The sequence below is a fragment of the Caloenas nicobarica genome, chromosome 1 (genome assembly GCF_036013445.1).
Source record: "Caloenas nicobarica isolate bCalNic1 chromosome 1, bCalNic1.hap1, whole genome shotgun sequence".
Taxonomy (NCBI): Eukaryota; Metazoa; Chordata; class Aves; order Columbiformes; family Columbidae; genus Caloenas; species Caloenas nicobarica.
This window is the reverse complement of record NC_088245.1, coordinates 81,974,422-81,995,818: the sequence shown is the minus strand read 5'-3', so window position 1 is coordinate 81,995,818 and position 21,397 is coordinate 81,974,422. Positions and strand designations below refer to the sequence as shown.

Sequence of the window (21,397 nt, the reverse complement as noted above, 5' to 3'; positions counted from 1 at the left end):
GATACACTGTAAGAAGAATAAATAAGAAAGGCTGGTCAGCTGATGCAATGATTGAATTAACAACAGGGCTGAGGTACAGACTGTTTTCCACTCAAGAGAATATAGTTGTTTTGGCATGCTGATCGAACTTTTCTGTGTACTACAAGAAGGCATTTTCAATTATCAAAGAAAAATAGAAAATGCATCCGAACAAGAGAAATTCTTCTATGACCACCAGATCAGGGGCTGGTGATGGCAGGGCTTTGTTGCGGTCAAGGAAGCAAATGGTGTCACAACAAATCATAGTTTTCTTAATACACATATTTGGGGAAAATGATTGTCAGCACAGAGTACATATTTATGTAATCCACTACTATGTAGCCTTGGAACCTGCACAGCTTTACAGCATTGACTCAGTGAGACATTTATGTTACCTTTCACCTTCCACAACTTGTTTCACAAAGAACTTTATTTTACAAACCAGGTAATCAGATAAAAATTTAAATACAGCATTGTAAGTTTTAAGTGGGTGAAGAAAACTGCATATTTACATATTTGTTAACACAGCCAGACTCAGGGCGATATCTGCCTGTCTTACAGATGATGGTAGATAGACACTTGTGTCCTGAAGTCTCTTTGCTCATTGCATTGCCAGGGCATTCTCCATATGTTGGATTGCTTCATTCAAACTAAGCCCTGGGTCCTTTCTGATTAATTTTGTTATAAAGGAAAGCCAGCAAAGCCAGCATATAAGTGATTCTTAATTTATTTGTTAAGGTGCTCAAGTTTGAGTGGAGTCTTGAAAGCCCTCTAGTGAAACTCCTGTTGAATCGTTCTCTTCAGAGCATCCAAGTAGCCCATCAACTTTACTGGTAAGATCATTTGCCATTACTACAATAGTAAATTTCCATTACAGTGAACTTTATCCATTATTCTCTTGATCACAAACTCTCTTTTTGTTTAAAATGAACAGAAAACATAGTTTTTTGCTCCTTCTTTATTCTCTTTTTGGTAGTGGGTATGGGTAAATTTATTAAGTATCTGTCTATTTGTTAATGTGTCTGCCTTCATCCTGTCCCAGGTGGGAGGGAGGAGGAGGAAGTTCTGTTCACTTAAGTAAGATATCGTTTGTATTTTTCTGCATTTTCTGGTTTGAACCAAAAATAGCCTTCCTCAAAATTTGCAAGCTCCAAACAGCATTGGCTTACGTAAAAAGGATCCTGCTTTGGGGATTTCTCTGACCTCTCCTTAAGCTATCAGACTTTTCATGTGTGTCAAAGTGCATCTCTTACCCCTTTGCCTATCAATCTGACTTATGACGGTAGAGTTTCCAATAGTTCCTGTTTGTGATTATGGAGATGCACCAGTCCTGACAGTAACTCCTATTCACTATCTACTTCTACAACATAAGGACCTCTGAAATTGTATTATTGCATGCAGTGGTTAATTGGTTTGCTGTGTTGGTACTTCAAGGCTCTCTGAATATGTATGTGGCTTTCTGCCACCTGAACAATTGCTGTATGATCTGAAAATCAAACTGTTGTGGGGGTTTCGGTTTGTTTTTTCTTTTTTTTTTTTTCATGTTTAGTAATGATGGATGAACTGAGCTTTCATTTACAGTTCAATTGGTCCAGACTCCTTAAAGCAAAAGCTTTCCTCCCTGCAAAGGAAAGACAACAACTTGAAATATAATCATTTAGTTGATGAAGTGTGAGGTCAGAAAGAGCATAAATCATACTTAATACCTGCATGATCTCTGGAAGTGTTAGTGGGCATAAAACAGAATTATGAATGTGTTTGTTTCACTGAAATGAGTAGGATAACAATAACATACCTAATGAGCATATCTGTCAAATAAAGAGGAACCACATTTAGCGAGCCATTTTTCTGACAGTGGCTGAAGTATGCCTGAGACAGTTTCTATTATCTTATATTAAACCTAGTCATACTGGATATAAAATGTCTAGTCTAGAGTTCTGTAATGTGCTCAGAGAGTTGTTGTTTTCCTGTACAATTAGAAATTATTTCTAGAGTTCAACAGACAGTAGGAATAGCATTGGTTTGCCTGTGTTTTCTTTAATTCCTCTTGTCTTCTCAGAAAAAAAATGACTAAGTATCTGCCATCTTTTTCCTCTTTACTTTGCAGCGTAGGTCTGCTAGTAGTGTTTGCTAACCTCCAGTCACTGGGACCTCCTCAGTTAGCCAGGGCTCCTGATAAATAATTGAAAGTGTCTTGGTGATCACCTCTGCCAGCTCCCTCAGCACCCTTGGGTGGATCCCATTTGAGCCCATAGACTTGTGGGTGTCCAAGTGGTGTAGCAGGTCGCCAACCATTTCCCGTTGGATTATTGAGGCTTTGTTCTGCTCCCCATCCCTGTCTTCTGGCTCAGAGGGCTGGGTACCTGGAACACTTACTATTAAAGACTGAGGCGAAGAAGGCATTTAGTACCTCAGCCTTCCCTCATCCTCTGTCATTATGTTTCCCTCCACATTCATTGGAGGATGGAGATTCTCCTTAGCCCTCCTTTTGTTGCAGATGTGTTTATGAAAACATTTTTGTTGCCTTTTACCGCAGTAGCCAATTCAGCTCTAGTTGGGCTTTGGCTCTTCTAATTTTCTCCCTGCATAAGTTCACAGTATCCTTGTAGTCCTCTTGAGTAGCCTGCCCCTTCTTCCAAAGGTCATAAATTCTCCTTTTATGCCTGAGTTTGAGCCAAAGCTCTCTTTCAGCCAGGTCAGTCTTCCTTCCCATGGGCTCATCTTTCAGCTTAACATATAGCATAGCTACACATACCCACATCAAACAGAACAGGAGTGTCAAACTCTTTTTCACCAGGGGCCACATCAGCCTCGTGTTTGCCTTCAAAGAGCCAAATGTAATTTTAAGATTTTTACATTCAGCCCTTTGCAGGCAACCGCGAGGCTGATGTGGCCCCCGGGGAAAATGAGTTTGACACCCCTGAAGTAGAATATTTCTCAATGTTCACTATATTCTCTGCCTTTCAGCTGGTAGTAGCTCATGTCATCCACCCATGGATTGTTTTTCAAGCACATTTTCTCCCTCTTTGCATTAGCAATTAGAGATATCACATCAGCTACTGTTTGTTAAATATTTTGATTATTGTCCTCTGCTTTGGTTACAGATGGAACAGTTTACTAGTTTACTAGTTTACTAAACTTGTTTAAAATTACAGACATCCTGGAGTTGCACATGATCGTAGACACTTCCTATAAATAATATTTCTAATTGTATAATAGTGATTTGCTATATATCCCTAAATAAACAGTATCTTCCACCTGAAATGTAAACTTCAGTTTCCTAGAGGGACAGCTTTTGATTAAATCTTAAAATGAATATGCATATGTATGCGTAAATATGTGTATGTATATAAAACATATATATACACACCTGCATGTCTAGAAATATTCAAAGAGATTTATCTTTGGGTTTTTTTCTTTATAATACAAAAATATATTTTCTCTAATAATTACTCTTCATTATTGTGTTACTGAGTCACAAGACAGATATGCATGTGGTTTTTTCAGCATTAGGTTCTTGGTAACATAACGGAAGAATACATAGCCATCTAACATTTGCCATCCGGTAACTTTACTTGTAAGCTTGGCAATCTTAGGAGTTTGCTGCCAGGGCCTCCTTAGCCAAAAAAACCAGATATAACAATAGCAGAAGAGGGAAACACTGTGATAGTGGATCAGGTGTGTGTATTTGAGGTCTTTTTCATGGAACAACCTGTGAGTAAACTGCAACAGATTACTCGTTTCTGAGAACAAATTCACCAAATGGGTATGTCTTAGAATATGGCAAAACCTGGGAGAGTGGGGGAACATAATGAAACACAATGGACATAAATCAGAGCAGCCACTTCTGTGGTAGTCATCCTTGGAAGTATAGTGGTAGAACTGTGTACACCTAATATAAACTGAGTGCTCATTAGTTTCAGGTGTGGAGGTTGTTTCACATGATATACTTGCAGGCTGGCTGTTTCAGTTTCAAAAATTGGTAAATTTTAAACAGTCTGCACAAAGTAATTGTGCAGGCATCTAGTAGACCCATTCAATTTAGTGGAAGGAACTGGGGTACCTCTTTTATTAAGGATTTTGTTCAAATATTTCAATCTAAACTGAGAACGTTAATATGTCACATATCTCTTAACATTTTGCTCCCTGTATTCATCACATGATACACTTTTTTTTTCCTTTGGTTACTCTCCTCCACCATGTTCTTAAGTAGTAAACTGTTTTCAACCTAACATTTTATTTTATGTAATTATTCATATTCCTGTTCCAGTATTTTGAAATGCAGTTTCCCAAGTCATAAATTCTATTTACAAAATTTAACGGTAATTTCATAGTTTTTATTAATAAAGGTTTAATTAATTAGTAAATTTACTTCACAAATTGAATTTACATCTTTCTACAAGTATATGAAAACAGAGGTTTTCTTCCACTTATCTTCTAAAGAGATTTTAAAAAGAAGCTCAATGATTTAATAATATGGGGACCATACATGTGCATGTACACTTACATAAATGCGATTAGGTAACATTTTGTTCCCCCACGTTGCATTCTGTTTCATTACCAAATTAGCAATCAAGAAGCAAGGACTGGTAAAACAAACTTTAGTAACAAGATTATATTTATATTTAATTGTAATTAATAACATTACCATTCCACTATTAAATAATACAACATTGTGCACAGTGTACCTGCCCAAAATAAAACTTGGAAAAGAAGACTCTAATGCAATTCAGAAAACTAGTGATGTGATTTCAGAACCACAGGGGAAAAGTCAACTGATTTTAACTGCCATGTTTTACAACACTATTGTAAATCTAGAAAATACTTAACTGGTGGTGACTGTCAACAAACATTAACTTATTTTAATGACACATATAATTTGTAATACTGTCTCATATTTAAAATTGCCCCAATTTCCCTGCACACCAGAGCTGTTACCCAATACTGATGTGCTAGCTCATCACCTTTTTAATACTAGTTTTGGAGAATAAATTGTTAACTCCTTTCCATCAAGCAGTGATAAGTTTGTCTGAAGATTTTATTTAAAAATTGTGAGGCTCCCATCTGAGTTCCTGGGAGGAGAGAAGGCCGTAGCAAGTTTTCCCATTCCCTGGAGTTATGCTGAGAAGCTATTAAACTGGTTCTAGCAAAGCAGAAAAGTTGCTTGAGGGGAAAGAAACCGGCTGAGCCCTTTTGGGCCCTTCTGCTTGCTGCAAGTCTCTGTTTAGCTCCTTGCTACCGTTTCACCTGCCAGTTGGTTTGCCACTTGCTGAGTGTTTTTTGGTTTTTGGATAGTTTCACAGGTGGCAGCTGTAGCATGGAATTGAAACAGCTGTCTGGGGCAGCAGGTGGCCAGGAGCATGTCTCACAGATGGTTGCCTTCCACAAGGGGATTGAATAGCGAGAAGTGTAGTGTCCTCCAAGAGCTGTGGCAGCTGCTTGAAGGTGGTGCTAAGAAATACGTTTCATGGTCGTGGAAGAGTACAAGTGTTTGTAAATTTTGGTGGAGCACGAGAATTTGGTATGGTTAGCACAAGAAAAGAAAAAGTTAGGTGAAATCTTTGCTGAATTGTAGCTTGTCTTCTAAGTTCTCTTACAGTTTTAAGTTACTAAGACTTTACAGAACATTTCTAGTTTATAATATTTCCCTGCATTTTGACTGACAACCAAGAGGAAAGGGAGTAGTCTTCTGTCTTTTCCAGTCCACATCTTGTAGATAAATAAGAATGTGAAATTAAAAAAGAACTCTTGGTGAAATCTAGCAAACTGAAAGCAATATGAATTAGACTATTGATTTAAAGGCTAGAATATAATATTTTATTTTTATATCTTTTTCTATATACAAAGAACTGCAAGAATAAAAAAAGATCATAACTAATGTGTAAAAGTTTAAAAAGACCGCAGTTAAATTCTCTACTATTGGGAGTTTTATCCCTTGGTATTGTGTTTTCCAAAATTGTTACCACTTAGTTTCATTCAGCACTCCGGCACTGAAACAATAGGCTATTGCTTCATGTTTTCTGAAAGGAAATATATTTTCCACTGTCAGAGCTGGTTTACATTAGCCATAATTTACTTGAAGAGTTCAAAAGAAGGAATAAATCAAGCAGATACTAATCTGTCCAACACTTGTAATTATCTGAACATTAAACAGACAGCCATCCTCCAGCTCTATCTCTTCCCACATTATGGTGTCTTTCTCCCACAGTAAGAAGTTGTCAAGTCTGCTAATTATTAATGAACTTCCTAAGTAGCTGTATAGAGCAAGCTGAAAAGCCCAAACCATTAACATGGCATTAATGTAAATACAAAAAAATTTTATTATGTTTTGTGTTAATTCGGTCCTTCTTACTGATCAGAATCAGAAGTTCTCTTAATCATGCATGTAACTTTAAACCTGTGAATAACTGGTCTCAGTATGTGTTTGATCAGTTATTTTGCTACTCTGCATTAGGGTTTGAGTTCAAGTCTGGAGATGCTCAATCTTATAGCCTTCTGAGGTAACACGTCATTCAACCAAGTGATGATTAGAAATTTCGTCTGAATTTGGAGTACTTGGTGTGGTCGTCACTGTTTTGAATGTCAGAGAACCTCAACCATAGAGTGGATTCAGATCTAGTGATTTTAGTTCTGAAATGGTAATTGTTACTCATGAAATGCCAATAATTTGGTGGGGTTTTTTTCTCTAGTTACTTATGTGTGTAGTAAATAACACCATTAGAACATTATTTTTGTGGGATAAGGATTCAGCTGTCTACAGCGCTGTTTCATTATTGACCATGTGGGACTTGGATTATTGCCTTGAAAAACAGATAATTGTTTTGTTTCCTAATTTACAGACTTTTAATTTTCTCAGACTCCAGTTTTAGAAAAAGATAGTGTCAAATGAAACAAGGAGATTTTGTTGTGAAGTGCAAAGAAGTAACATAACTCATTGGTTTTGACCTTCAGTATTTACAGACTGAGTGAGCAAATCAAGAGAACCATGCCTTGCATTTAAGTCAACACATTTTAGTTTTTAGAAAAAAAATGCTATTTTAGACTCACTTTTTTTTCCAGCTCTAAAGAAGGAAAGCTGGCTGTGACCACAGCTGAACTTAATAAAAGGAGGTAGTATATTGCAACTCTGGGTTGTCAATACCAGTTACTGTCAATGTCTAGCTACCTTGGGTCTGTCAATGCTGCTCAATATAAGAGGACCAGGAAGCAAGACCAAGTGCTAGACCTCTGCTCTGCCATGCTTTGTAACTGATGCCTTCCTCCCTGGCCTTGTCTTGGACAGCTTTCTCTGAAACAGCACTGGAGCACAGTTTGGGAATAGTTCACCCCAGGAACCACCCCTAAAAGACAAGATGGGCAAAAGTGCTCCAGCTTTGACAAACTGTCCTCCAACACTGCTCTGCCCACACTTGCACGCTCTTGTGAACCATCTGAGTCACTGACTTTCAGTCTCTTTTAATTTCTCTACTATTTGTGGGCTATAACATAACCATCACATGGTATTTCTGAAGCTATGGGCTCAAGCACACACACACAAAATCTTATGACTACAGGGTACAGCACATGGAGCACCAGGGAGTCCCAAAGCCCAGTGGTGGGCAGTGAAGAAGCAGTTTGTGTGCTGCAGAGGGAACTCACCCTACTACATTGGTGCTGTTTGACTCCAGGTCCAGGAAGTACCCCATGTGTCAATCTTATAAATGCACCCTGCAAAACAGACTGACATTGACTGAGGTAATCCAAAGGCTGGATGGCCTGGTTTGCATGCTAGAAATGATATTTTCAGGCAAATCTACAGGCAGATTGGCAGGTGTTCTACCCTTTAGTAGAAATATTTATAGAATCATGAAGTACCAGGTTGGAAGGGACCACAAGGATCATCTGGTCCAACCTTTCTTGGCAAAAGCACAGTCTAGACAAGATGGCCCGGCACTCTGTCCAGCTGTATCTTAAAAGTGTCTAATGTTGGGGAATCTACCACTTCCCTGGTAATGAACACTTTTATCTTCTAAATTTCCAACTAAAAGGAAATAGAAGAAAAGTTGCAAAGAATTTAAAAAAACTACAAACGCAACTCAGAAAGGTTAACAAAGAACCTACAAACGACATTCTAACATTTGAAATATAAAAAGGGAGTTATTTTTCTCACTGTGTTAAAAATTGCTACTTTAAAAAAATCATGTAAAAATTAATAAAGCAGTCAAAGTCCCGCCTTTTTGTAATTCAGTGAATCTAATATAGTCTGGTGAATCCTTGACAAAGGACATAAATAACATAGTTGTGCATGCGTCTGTTTTTAATTGTTTTAAGGATTCTTAGTAGAATGAATATGTTCTTGAATGTTTAGAAATCTAGGAATGCTATGTGTTTTTCCAAACTGGGTACAAGCATGAAAAGGAAGAGGCAAGGCATCCTTGTGAACATATATCAAGGTGAGAATGGAGTGAATCATGATTGTTCACATCATTGAGTGTATTTGTGCAGGCAAGTACTCAGTTGCAGCTAAATAAGCTACAGAACACAGTAATAACTTGGGAGGAGTGTGTGTGTGTGTGTCCTCTTTGGAACAGAGGAAATTCCATGCTGAAAATCATGTTTGAGGAGGAGAAACATTGTCAAGTGCAACATTAAAAAGTCTGCAAATGCCAAAGTTATCAGTGGATGTTACTGTAATGAAAAAGTACAACACTATGTATGTGTACAAGTGAAGCTACTTAGTGTTGGAAAGATAAACTAAAAAGGTGAAAGGTTTCTGAAAATAAAAAATAAACAAGAGCAGCTAGCTTTAATTCTTTTAGTTGCTTTGTGATTTATAAGGTAGCATCAATGAAAATGTTTTTCAGTACATTGCTTTTCAAAACACTGCTTGTCTGATTTATTTTTGGTTTGGCTTCTTTTACATTTAGAAATGTTGAAGCTGACAAATCTAGTTTTTCAGTTATGCTGGAAAACTCGCTGCTAGCTTCAAGTCATATAAATCGTAACCTTTCCAATAATGTAACTAAATGTGAAAGATGGGTGTTGCCTTCTGGATGTCCTCTGCAGAAAGGCCTGAACACTCCATTTTGGGGGTGTGTTACTATGTCTCCAATGCTGGGACAGGGTGGACTATAATGATGCGCTTGTGGGGTTGAACAGGACCGGGGAAGCAGAGCGAGTGTTGCCAAGGGAGGATTCAGAGCAGGGCTCTGTGCAGATGTCATACCAGGCTTTCATCTGTGCCTTTCATCTTTTTTCCATTAAAAATGTTTTCTCGTTGGTTCCTTCAAAAACAAAACAGAGAGCCAAAATCTTTCCTGACAGATACCTCACATAATCTTTGCTTGTCCCAGAGGAACATCTGGGGATGTAAACCAGTGTGGTAATAAATCAGAAAAGATTTTGACAAAACATTCATCTAGTTCTGTCACTTCAAATGGATAATTTTCAGTCATGAATTTAATGGATGTGGAGGAGTTGTTTTGTTTTTTATACTGTGAAAGACTGCTGGAAAAAGATGACTGAAAGTAATCCAGGAAGCTATGTCTTTAAACTGAGATTTGCTTTAGGTATTCATTGAGCTAGGCCAACATATGAAGAGTGACCAGCTTTAATAATATGATATGTCCAAATCATGAATGATAACAGCTGCAATGTAAAGGTGATACAGGTTTCCCAAGTCAGGCTGCAATGATTTTGGAGAGTGAAATCCGCAGCGGGCTCCTCCAGCAGGCCGCTTCCCTGCGGCACAGCTATGGGCCTGCCTCATCCTGACTACCCAGGAGGAATGTTAGGAGACGACACCTCGCTTTAAATTCGTCAGATATAATATCTAAAAAGATTATTTTCTTTGCATTTCATGCTCGCACTTTCACTTTTTACCTTTTGTGAATGTTGGGAAACTATTTCATTATGATCTCCTTTGTATAAAGCTTTTTTCCTATGGAGGGCAATTGTTGTATGCAAAATGAATCTGCAGATGTTTCAAAATTGCATCTGATTATGTAAAACATTTTATAAGTCATGCTCTAAGTCTTTTTCTCTCCGGTTTAGCGAGCTTTTGTGTTTTAACTATAGCTGTTTGAACCAATTGTTGGCAAAATTTGTCCTGAGCCTAGACAACCTTAGAGAGTTGGTTTTAATCCATTATTCTTTGTGTGTCGCAAAGTTCTTACCACATGACTTGAATAAATGCAGTGCAGGCTCCAAGTTTCTTGGATTGTTATGTTGGGAGTCCTCATTTATAGTTATCATGCAATTGATCACAGCCTTGTCTGGCAGGTTTGAGTTTAGTAAATCATTCCTATTTCTGAACACTTTCAGTGGCATCTTTAGGGAAAAGTATGAATAAACAGAGAGAGGCTTCAAGTGGATACAGGACATTCAGTGTAATGAATTATTGGTCATCTTAATGTTGCTGTCAGTTGTATGTTTTTGTAGGGAATATTTCTAGGTTTAATCATCATTTTCCACCAGAATGAAAGCTAGGTCTTGGACCTTTGTCTAAATGACTGAAACATTAGAAAAAGGAGAATCATTAATTAGTCTTTGTTGAATATGTTCCATCAATACGTGATTTAATGGAAAATAACTTTATGACTAATGGGATTTTTTCTAACAAAAGAAGTCCCTAATGTAAACCCAAATAAAATTATTAGCAGCTTTTGAAATTTTAAAAAATCAAAAATTATAATAAAAGACAATATTTCTAAGGAAGGAGAGGCAGAAGGATTGATAAAAGCTCTTTCCATGTCAACAGTACAGAATTATTGTGGTTCAGTATTTTTAGATATTTGCAGATGATGAGTATTTCAGGATTAAATTCATAAACCCCTTACTATTTGAAAATATTTCCTTAAGCATTAATTGCTTTCTGAATGCTCACCCATGCTAAATGGTGTATTGCTCTGTCATCATAATGTTGTGATTTGGACAGAATCACAGAATGGCAGGGATTGGAAGGGACCTCAAAAGATCATCTAGTCCAATCCCCCTGCCGGAGCAGGAACACCCAGATGAGGTTACACAGGAATGTGTCCGGGTGGGTTTTGAATGTCTCCAGTGAAGGAGACTCCACAACCTCCCTGAGCAGCCTGTTCCAGTGTTCTGTCACTCTCACTGAGAAGAAGTTTCTTCTCATATTTAAGTGGAACCTCTTGTGTTCCAGTTTGCACCCATTACCCCTTGTCTTACCGTCGGTTGTCACTGAGAAGAGCCTGGCTCCATCCTCGTGACACCCACCCTTTATATATTTATAAACATTGATGAGGTCATCCCTCAGTCTCCTCCAAACTAAAAAGACCCAGCTCCCTCAGCCTTTCCTCATAAGGGAGATGCTCCACTCCCTTAATCATCTCTGTGGCCCTGCGCTGGACTCTCTCCAGCAGTTCCCTGTCCTTCTTGAACTGAGGGGCCCAGAACTGGACACAATATTCCAGATGAGGTCTCACCAGGGCAGAGTAGAGGGGAAGGAGAACCTCTCTCGACCTACTAACCACCCCCCTTCTCATACACCCCAGGATGCCATTGGCCTTCCTGACCACAAGGGCACAGTGCTGGCTCATGGTCATCCTGCTGTCCACCAGGACCCCCAGGTCCCTTTCCCCTACACTGCTCTCTAATAGGTCAATCCCCAACTTATACTGGAACCTGGGGTTGTTCCTACCCAGTTGCCAGACACTACACTTGCCCTTGTTATATTTCATTAAATTTTTCCCTGCCCAACTCTCCAGCCTGTCCAGGTCTCACTGGGTGGCAGCACAGCCTTCTGGCGTGTCATCCACTCCTCCCAGTTTGGTGTCATCTGCAAACTTGCTGGCAGTGGACTCTATTCCCTCATCCAAGTCGTTGATGAATATATTGAATAGTACTGGTCCCAGTACTGACTCTTGAGGCACTCCACTAGATACAGGCCTTCAACTGGACTCTGCTCCATTGACCATGACTCTGCCCCATTGACCATGACAGGGACCAAATTAAAAATGAACTGAGAGAGGAAAGAAAGAACTGTCAGATGGGTTGTCTTTGTGTGGCTTTTTTGCTTGAACAACACTGCTAACAGGTTGGAATAACCTTGTTTTAAGCAAGAAAATTTTGCAACAGACCATGTCTCACATCGTCTCATTCAGTGTTTTCTTGGCAAAGAGCACACTTGGTTAAAACTGATGTATTTGAATTAAATAACAGAAAGTGACCATTGAATCTAGAGGAATTAAGATTCTTTCCAAATCTAAAACTTGTAAAGCTCTACCCAATAGTTTGTACAACTGGTAGACATCTCAGTCAAAAGAGAGCAGGATAGTTCTTTAGCTTCCACTGTGGTGTCCATCAAAAACACAGGATATTGTTTGATGAAGTTCATGACATTATTTCTTTGTTTCAGAAAGAAAATCAGACTACAATAAATGACTTTTGTCTCTGTAAGGCCATTATTACTGTATAAAGATATTCAGAGATATGTTATCACAACATTATACCAATAGTGGGTGGCTGTTGGTGTAAGGTAGTAAGGGATTTTTGACCACTGTGTTGTTTGTTTGCTTGGTTGTTTTTGTTTTCTTGTTGGTGTTTTGGTGGGTTTTGGTGGGGTTTTTTGTTTGGTGTTTTTTTGGTTTTTTAGATGTTCGTCAAAATCAAAGCTTTTCACAGAAACATTGGGCTTAGATACAAACATTTAGATGGGGTCTGAAGTGCCAAATAAAGTTGAAAAAAGTCTTAATAGTTACAATAGTCACTAGAGATCTAACAGGAGAGACTTGTGACTGAAGTGACCCTGTGAATGCCACACTGAGCTATTTTGAATGATTTATCTTCCCCCTCCCCCTTATTGTTGAAAAGTACTCCACTCATTCTAAATGAAGTCACTTTTTTTAAACTCAACCTGGAGGAGACGCAATGCATATTTTAAGGCAATCCCTGATACAAAAGTTGTTATGTCGGGTACTTCTCCTCCTCTTGGTGTTCATCTGAATTGCTCAATCCTAAACTATTAACATATTGTCTTACTTCTTAGCTGGAAAACAGGCTATCTTTTAAACTTAGCGATTTATGAGAAAAAAAAAGGTATTATTAAGTGGATATTAAGTGCAGGATAGGGTTTAAGAGAGGATAAATTGCTGGCAGCGGGTATATAGGAAATTATTTGGTTGTAGATTTGACCACAGCTTCAGTGCTGGAGTAGCTATTGTTTTTCATTTCTCTGTCTTTCTTTCAAAGAGCTAAAACAAATTACTGATACTGAAAATTTTAAAAGGTGAATACAGATTTGTTTCTATTCATACTTTGTTTCTACTTGGTTTAGGATTTTAGTAGATGGAAGCAAAATAAAATGCTGGATGTTGGTCTCATCAAAAAAAAAAACAATTAGAGGGCCAAATTTCCAAGGTGTGTTTGAGCCACATAAGCCAAGTGCAATGGAGCATTGGCAGTTCTAGGGTGCTGCAGGTTCTGTTGTGTGGATAAACAGACATTGAAGTAATGCCAACATCTTTTGTTGGTATAATTAACATTATTAATGATGAGAAGAACAGCAGAGGTGATCTATTTTAAGAAGTTTTAGGAAATGGCTTTTAGAGATTGCCTGGCCTGAATTAGAAAAAGGATTTCTCTACTGCTGACTGTTCTTTCTTCCCTTCGAAGGAACTGTAAACCGTAGTGAATGAGCAAGTAAATGAACCATTTTGATAGTAAAATCAAGAATAGTAAAGTCCCCCTCATTGGAAGGAGAAAGAGCACTGAGGTAGTCATTATAATAATATAACATAGTAACAAAAAAGGTAATGGTCACTTGAATAAAGAAGCAATGGCACATACAGAAATGGATGATCTTTTCGGATCAGCACCATCCCTCTCTCACAAACTGAGATTTCCTTTCTCATCTCATCTAATAAATGGCTTGGAGACTTCAAATCCTTAGACATAAAAGGTGACTCTAAATATTTCAGTGTAAACAACAAAGCAGCCCTCACCATCTCTCTCAATAAAATCCAGTTTTATGCTTCTTACTCTTCATTTTGCTAACTTGTGTAGTAGGGCTTATATCCAAGTAGATTAAAAAAAATAAATATATCTCTTTTCCCTTACAAAAGTCCTCAGTTATCATGTTCCCAGCAATTGTTCACAGTCTTTCATCCAACAAAATTAAAATAACTCTTCCCCCAAGGCCTCCTTACACTCCACTTCCAGACCGGAGCTTTCTCACATGTGTGCAGTGGTGTTTTTATGTTTACGGATATACATCCACTAGTGCACATGCTTTCCTACATGCAGTCTTTATAATCTAATCTATTGTGTTTCATATATGGAAACTGAAAGCTTTCTTCGAGATTCATTCGGAGATGGGTAGAAGATGTAATGTGCAAAGCAGCATGCTCCTGGAAGTTGCAAGGGTTGAAACTGGGCATTTCCTCCACCCGGCTTTGCAAACATTTCTGTCTCTCCTGCTTCAAGACCCCAGTTCTTCTCCCAGGCTCAGAAGCCAAGGCAGTCTTCACTGCTTTGGGAAGGGCAGGAATTGCCACGATATTCCCAGTGGCTGTACAAAAGAGTGGAACTACGCTTGAAGTGATGCAAAAGAGGCTTTAGGCAGGCTGAGGGACAAAGTAGTCACTGAGGGAACTGAGAAGGGTAGCAAAGCAAAATATAGGAGGAAGCATACAGAAAACCAAAAGAGCAGAGCAGAGGTAAACAGTACAGGAAGTAATATAGTTCTGCTGTTTTCTCTGAGAAAAAAAGAAAGTTAATTTCTCCCAGCTATGAAGTTTAGATTCAGGCAAAGACCTCCTGAGAGAACTGGGAGATCTAGAACCGTTTTCACAAAAAAAGCATTATTCCCAAGTGTAACCTGTGTGGTTGCTTTCCCCTCTCTATATAGTGTAATTTTGATTTGATTGCCTATATTGCTACATATTCCTCTGGAGACCCTTGTGCCTATACATGTAACCACTCTGTGCTTCTACCTCAGGTGAAATTATTGATTCTAGAAAACAAAGAACCATCAACTTCACTTTCAGAGGAGCCACTGGAGACTCGTACGTGATCATTTCACATAAATTCTGGCTCCGAATGAACTGTCCTCCTTCGCCTGACGTAGCTTTTCTAAGAACCTGGAAGTCTGTAGGCCAAATAGTGGTAACTAAATATTCAGCTGTTCATTCAGAGAGAAGCTCTTAAATTTTTTCCATTGCAAACATGCAAGGGAATGTTACCCAGGCAGTGGCATAGACAAAACCCCTGTCTCTGCTATTCTGTACCCAAGGGTAATTCTGGCTGATGTTGTTTAGACAGTGTAAAGGATAATATGGAGTCTTTGTTCATACTCTAAAATTAATCTGTATCACAGGAATGTTGAAGCATTTGCTGTTCCTGTGACATCTGGGCCCCAGTTAGAAGTGTTTTTGCCAAAAATCGCCTTTCAGTTGCTGTGCGGTTGGTACGACTGAAGGCAGACCAGAGTGATGTTCGCAACCTAGAAATGCAATTCTTTGCCTGATTATTCATGTTACTATTTCCAAAAAGTTATGATGGTCAACAGAATTTTAAGTCTTCCTAAGGTGAACCACCATATCCTTGAAGACCTGCCTGCCATTAGGTTTTATCTTTTGAAACTGCCTCGTGTTCTGGAGACTCATAATCATGTGGTCGAATTGCACCTTTGCTCCTTCCCCTGTCTCAGGAACTCTCCCAACCTGCTGCTGAGGCCAAGCCTGCTGAACAACCTGGTCCAATATCAGAGCTAGCTCTGCTTTGGACAGGGAACAGACCGGAGGACCTCCTGAGGTCCCTCCTGACATCAGCTGTTACATGTTTCTGTAAATTACAAAGGAGTTCTGTAACTTTATTGGCTTCTTTACTGGTTCAGTCTCCATGGTACTTCAATTCTTGAGCCATCAGGGTGGTCCTTGGAAAATGTCTTGCAGAAAGGGTGCTCTCATCTTAGGAAGGACTGAGAATGATACGAGTGTTTCCTAAATAGGCAACTTGGTAATAGGTATCATCTGTTGGATGGAGACTTTCATCAGTAACTTTTTGTAACGTGTCCACGCAGGTCAGGGTACAGCTGAAAAGACAGTATCATGGTGAAAATCACAGAGTGGGATGCCAGACAGACAAGAATGGTCAAACGATATGTTCAGCCCTGAGGAATTCCACTTGCCACCAGCAATGACAGTGCTGGGCCACTGCAAACACTCTATCGCATCTATGTTAATACCAGAAGTGTAATAAAGTATGCTCCTTCCTACCTCTTATCAGTTCCTTGATATATAAATACTGATATTCAATTGTAGGCAGTAAGGAATTTTATCTTTTACATTAGAATAAGAGCAAATGGCATAGCAGTAGGGATGTGCACTTTCTTCTGTAGCATCTGAAGAAACCAAGCCTAAAGGCAAGCTGAACAAAACCAAAGTTATTTATTAAAAAAGAAAAAAAAAAAAAAAGAACAACCAACTAACAAAAAAACCCCTAGAGAGGCTAAGTTCAACACTACTTATATGATGAGTTGCTTTTATTTGTTTCAATCAGAATTTTTACAAATATATAATGGAAAATATGAAGAAAAAATGCTAAAAATTTAAACCTTTAAGAGAAATTATGTGATTGCTCTATTCTGCCCACATCACCAGTCACATGCTTGGGTATAAAAATTCTGCAACTAGGCAGAAAACATAAAATTTGATGATGATATTATTTGAAAAATAGCTGTATAAAAAGCTATAAGTGACAGCAAATGCTCCCTGGAATAAGGAACGGGTAGTTTTCAATTAGTGTTAAATGAAAACGTACGTTATGTCAGCTGATACTAAAAGGGTATAAATGTCTGGATTAGTACAAAATTATCTGATGTCTGGAAAAAAGATTAATTTACTGAATTGATATTAATCAGGCTCATTAGCTTTAGTGTGGCAGCTGCCATTTTGGCTAATGCCGAAGGGATTGAACAGGGATTTCCACAGCCAAATCCATGGTCATGGATTAACTTAAAGAACAGTCCCTCTTTGTGAGGGCTGTAACATGTTACACATTTTAAACTGAAGGAAGACCTTGTTTGTACATCATCAAGGGAAATCGAGTTCTGTCCAGGAAATAGGGTATTAGCATCTGTAATAATTATCCTGTGAGCATTGGGCACAGAGGAGGTCAGACAGTAAACAAAATTTCAGCACATCTTAGGGCTGGGCATGACAGCGGCTGATAAAACTCTGCTTAAGTAGCTCAGCTAATTTCTAGTGTGACCTGTAGCGCTTCCTTCGTCAAGTCTGGTACCAGAAGTCAGTGTTTATTCTTCTACTTCACCTTCTCTGCAGTGTCATTCCATTGTGTGTGATGATTTCTTTCAGGAGAAGTATTTTTACTAATTAAACTTCTCTAATAGGCACCGCTTAGCCAGCTTCTGAGTGACTGGCATAAGATCTCATGTGTGTGTTTCTGTCGATAGGGCAGTTTGCTGAAATGAATTTAAGCAGCCATCATGGCAAATTTTCTTGCAATTGCCAGTGCTTTGTGCTGTGTGTTGCTCAGAAGTGCATTGCTTGGTCATGGTATGAAAATGGAAAGTCACTTAAATAACAGCCCATTTTAATATCATTTTTTGCATCAGTTTAAAGCTGACACATGCAGTCTTTGGCTGCTGCCCTGCTTTATCGTTGGGAGTTTTTTTAAACAGCAGTTTAAAGGAGGTTTAAATGGTAATTTGCCTGGCTTTGCAGGGCTTGTCCATGGCTGCCACCCTGTGAGTACTTTCACTCTTTTGCTGGTAGAGATAATGTGGCATTTATCCATAATAATTTTTGGCACACACAGATTTTTACTCACTCAGCAGAGTACACATCTAAGGAGAAATGTGGTTGATTCAGAGGTATTCACACGACAAAAAGTGAGTGAGCATGTGTGTAGTGGGAGAAGAGAGTAAAGTTATGATTTCTGCCTCTCAGTCTGCTGTCCAGCTGCACTCTCACATGGACTGAACATAAGGACAGCACTTTGGGCACAAAAAGGGAACCTATAGCAGAGCCAGTGAGTTTCAAAGTCCAGCAGCATTTTGTGTCAGATGGCTGATCTATATTTATTCTGCCAATGCAGAAGCTGCCCCTGGAGAGCACCCTCTGCTCTTTACCTGACTCAGGACATAGGGAAATACAATGTCTGCTTACTGCAGTAATACGTCCACAAATGTGATTGTGAATCTTGGAACTAGAGTTGAACTTTTCATCACAACAACTAAATCTTAATTCTGCTTTTCTCATGAGCAAAAAAATTGCCCATGGCTGCTCTTTTCTTCCATATGATTGAAAAATGCTAGCTATACGAGTACCACATGGGAAGGAGGTGGCAATGTTATTAAATAGACCTATTTGCCATGGCATTTACCTCTGTGGCATAAGAGCAGCTTACAAGCAAGCACAGCATCCCATGAGAAGGTAAATAATTATTTCATCTTTTGAAAAGGAAAACAAAAGCATAGAAAAAAAATTAAAAATTGCTAAGGTTACCCAGCACGTAAAATCAGGAATTCGTGATGGATTTTCATTCCTATATCTGCCTTAATTTTTTCTGACATTAAAGTATATGAATTTTAACCCCAAATCTATATGGTTTGATCTGAAGACAGTAATGTAAGATTTCCTTGATAAAAGCTCAAGAAGTAATGCTTTCTTGGTTAGGGGTTCATTAAAAGGGATTTTGGCTTATTAGAAAGTTTATGCAGATCTGGTCCCACAGTTGAAGGTGTCTCAATAGAGCTGAGATGGGCTTCTAAGCCTAGGTAAAACTTAATGGCTACTACCCAGGAATGAAAGAGCAACAAGCTGTCTGAAATGAGAGATTAATTTCAGCAAGCCTCTACAAACTAAGCCAACCTCATTTCACACAGGTCTATGCCTCACTTCCTACTGTGCCTGCCCTCCAGCTCCTCTGTTTTCCATGGTAACTAGGCCAGCTGTCGACTAGGAAAATACCCCTGGGCCAACTAAAAAAGAAAAGTTTTCTCTTACTAATATCTTACAGCAAGCTTTCCCTGGTATATGAGCTTAACTTCAAATTCCCACTTCTCTTTTTACAAAGCCAATATTTGGTGGGAATAAAGTGGTAAAACAGAAGGAAGATCAGAACCAAACCAGTATTTAAAAAAGAGAAATCTAAAGATATTTCCTTCTCTGCTTTGCTTTTCTGCCCTTCCATAGGATGCTATTGCTGCAAATAAGGCGGAGCAAAACATTAATAGAGACCAAGAAAAGAGGAAGAAAAATAAAACTGGAGAGGACAAAAGAAAACAGGCATAGAAAGAAGGGATATGAAGATAACATAAGCTCTTCTTTACAATGTAAATTCTTGCTCTTCTGTTCCACCACTGACAGAAATGAGCTGACAAGAGCCATCTCTCATGGTCTTCTCTCCTTTAACCGAATGAAAACATGGCAGGCGGCATCTTGTTTGAGGAAGACTGCAGAGTAGCCTTATGCATAAGGAAAGCCATAGTCTGAAGAGATTTCTCCCTTGGAAGAGTCAGAATTGTAAAAAGATGAAAAAGCATTGTTGGGACTTTAGAGACTCCCCTATTGAAAATTCTGATTCTCTGTCTTCTGTTCTCTGAAAACAAATGAGTTTTTCTAGTTATTTCTGAAGTGTAAAGGACCATATGTCTTCATTATGCTATTTTAGTTGAGCAGTGGAGGTTCTGTCAAAGTTATGCTTTTGACAAAGTCACACACATGCATGCCCAGAGGTAAACAGGTTGCTGCGATCTGATGATTTGATCCATGCATCCTTTGTTGTTGTTCAGCATTGGTCCTACTACTGAAGCTGTACTCTTCAGTAGTCTTCTCTAATGAGATGCCACATGGCAAATTGCCAGGAAGAGAAGACTAAACATCTACAAAAAACATACTACGTCACTTATGAGAGGAATACTTAAAACAGGAAGTTTTGCAATCTTGTAATTACGCTGTGGTACCATCCTTGCTGAAACACCTAAAACGGTGCCTGCCGAAGGATCCTTATACCACCCTGTTCCTGTGTAGGCAGTGACCTGAAAGAAGTTCCATTTTTTAGATATGGGGAAAAGAAGATAAGCCAGGCCACTATTTAAAGCAGAGATGTCCAGATGAAAGTAAAGATCCAGAAAAGACAGACATGTCAGGAAATAATGTGGGATCAGGATCCTAGTTGTTCTTGCATCTGTTTTACTTGAATTTACAATACAGATAATACAGACAGGTTCTTCCAGAGAGGTGAGAGTGATGCTGCCTTAAAAGAAACATTAAGTCCACATGTATTTGGAATGTATCAAGTCTTATCTATCCTTCCTCAGCTGTTGGCATCTGAGCACCTTGTCTCTAAAAATCTGAGGCTCTACAGCTTTGATAGTAGATACTGTGAAACAAAGCAAATCCTTGTAATTGAATGCAGAGAAAATAGGAAAAATAACAAACCATCTCAAGATCTACTGCTCTGCAGAATAAATTTTTTGAATGACATCATATCTGCAAAACAATGTCACTCTCTTTTCCTATTTTCCCCACCCTCTACCCCAAAAACCTAAGTCATCCCTCCCCGTGCCCAGGCTGAGTCATAAGAATGGTAATCTGAAAACCTGAGGATTATGAAGCACAGATCTAGCTCAGAATGTATGAATAAAATCTGGAACTGCTCCTAATATGACCAGCCAAAGGCCTTAATGACCTTGTAGAAAGACAATTTTTGCGTTCTCCATGAGTCTACTTCTGTATTAGTATGTTAAAAAAGTAAAAACAACAACAAAAGCAGAAAAAGTACATACAGCATTTTAGAATGAAGTTAACCAAAGTGTTGCAGCGTAACTCAGGTTTAATTCTGCAGTTTTGTGTAAATCTGGATTTCCCAGTGCATGCAGAACCATGCATAATTAGTTCTGTGTCATACATTTCGTTTCATAGTGTCATGAGGGATTTTTTGTTCCAGCTGTGAAGCTAATGGGAAGCTACAGAAGCTATCCAAAGCCATTTTGGTAGACATGAGTAACCCAAACAACAGACAGATGAAGAACAACATTTTCAGATTCTTCTCAGTGTATTGCTGTGGTAACTGTTGCCTAAATTCAGATACAGTACAAAGCTTAGCAACTCCCTTGGCTCTAGCGGACTACTTGAACCTGGATTAATTTTGCAATTTATTTATATGGTTTGAATGCAAAGTAGCTTAGTCACTTCCTGTATCCAGTTAATTGCTGGCATATTTGGATATCATCCCATTCAAGCCATTGGGTCTTCTTATTTCACTGGTGATTATCCCATCTAATCTCATTCATTGAAAACTTCCAATGTAGTCACCCACTGGGAGGAATGCAACAATTTCTGTTATGCCTGGAATTAATGGCATATTTCAGTTCCTATGCCACAAATTTACTCTAAGCTATTACAAAGAT

General features: G+C 38.6%; 1 protein-coding gene across 1 annotated transcript in view; it reads left to right on the top strand.

Moving 5' to 3' along the window:
• The window catches only part of PIK3C2G (phosphatidylinositol-4-phosphate 3-kinase catalytic subunit type 2 gamma), a 199,692-nt gene that overhangs the window by 88,198 nt on the left and 90,097 nt on the right, over positions 1 to 21,397 (top strand). Inside the window, exon 17 of the mRNA XM_065643202.1 lies at positions 757 to 851. Coding sequence (XP_065499274.1) covers positions 757 to 851 — 95 coding nt within the window. The remainder of the gene's footprint in view (positions 1 to 756; positions 852 to 21,397) is intronic.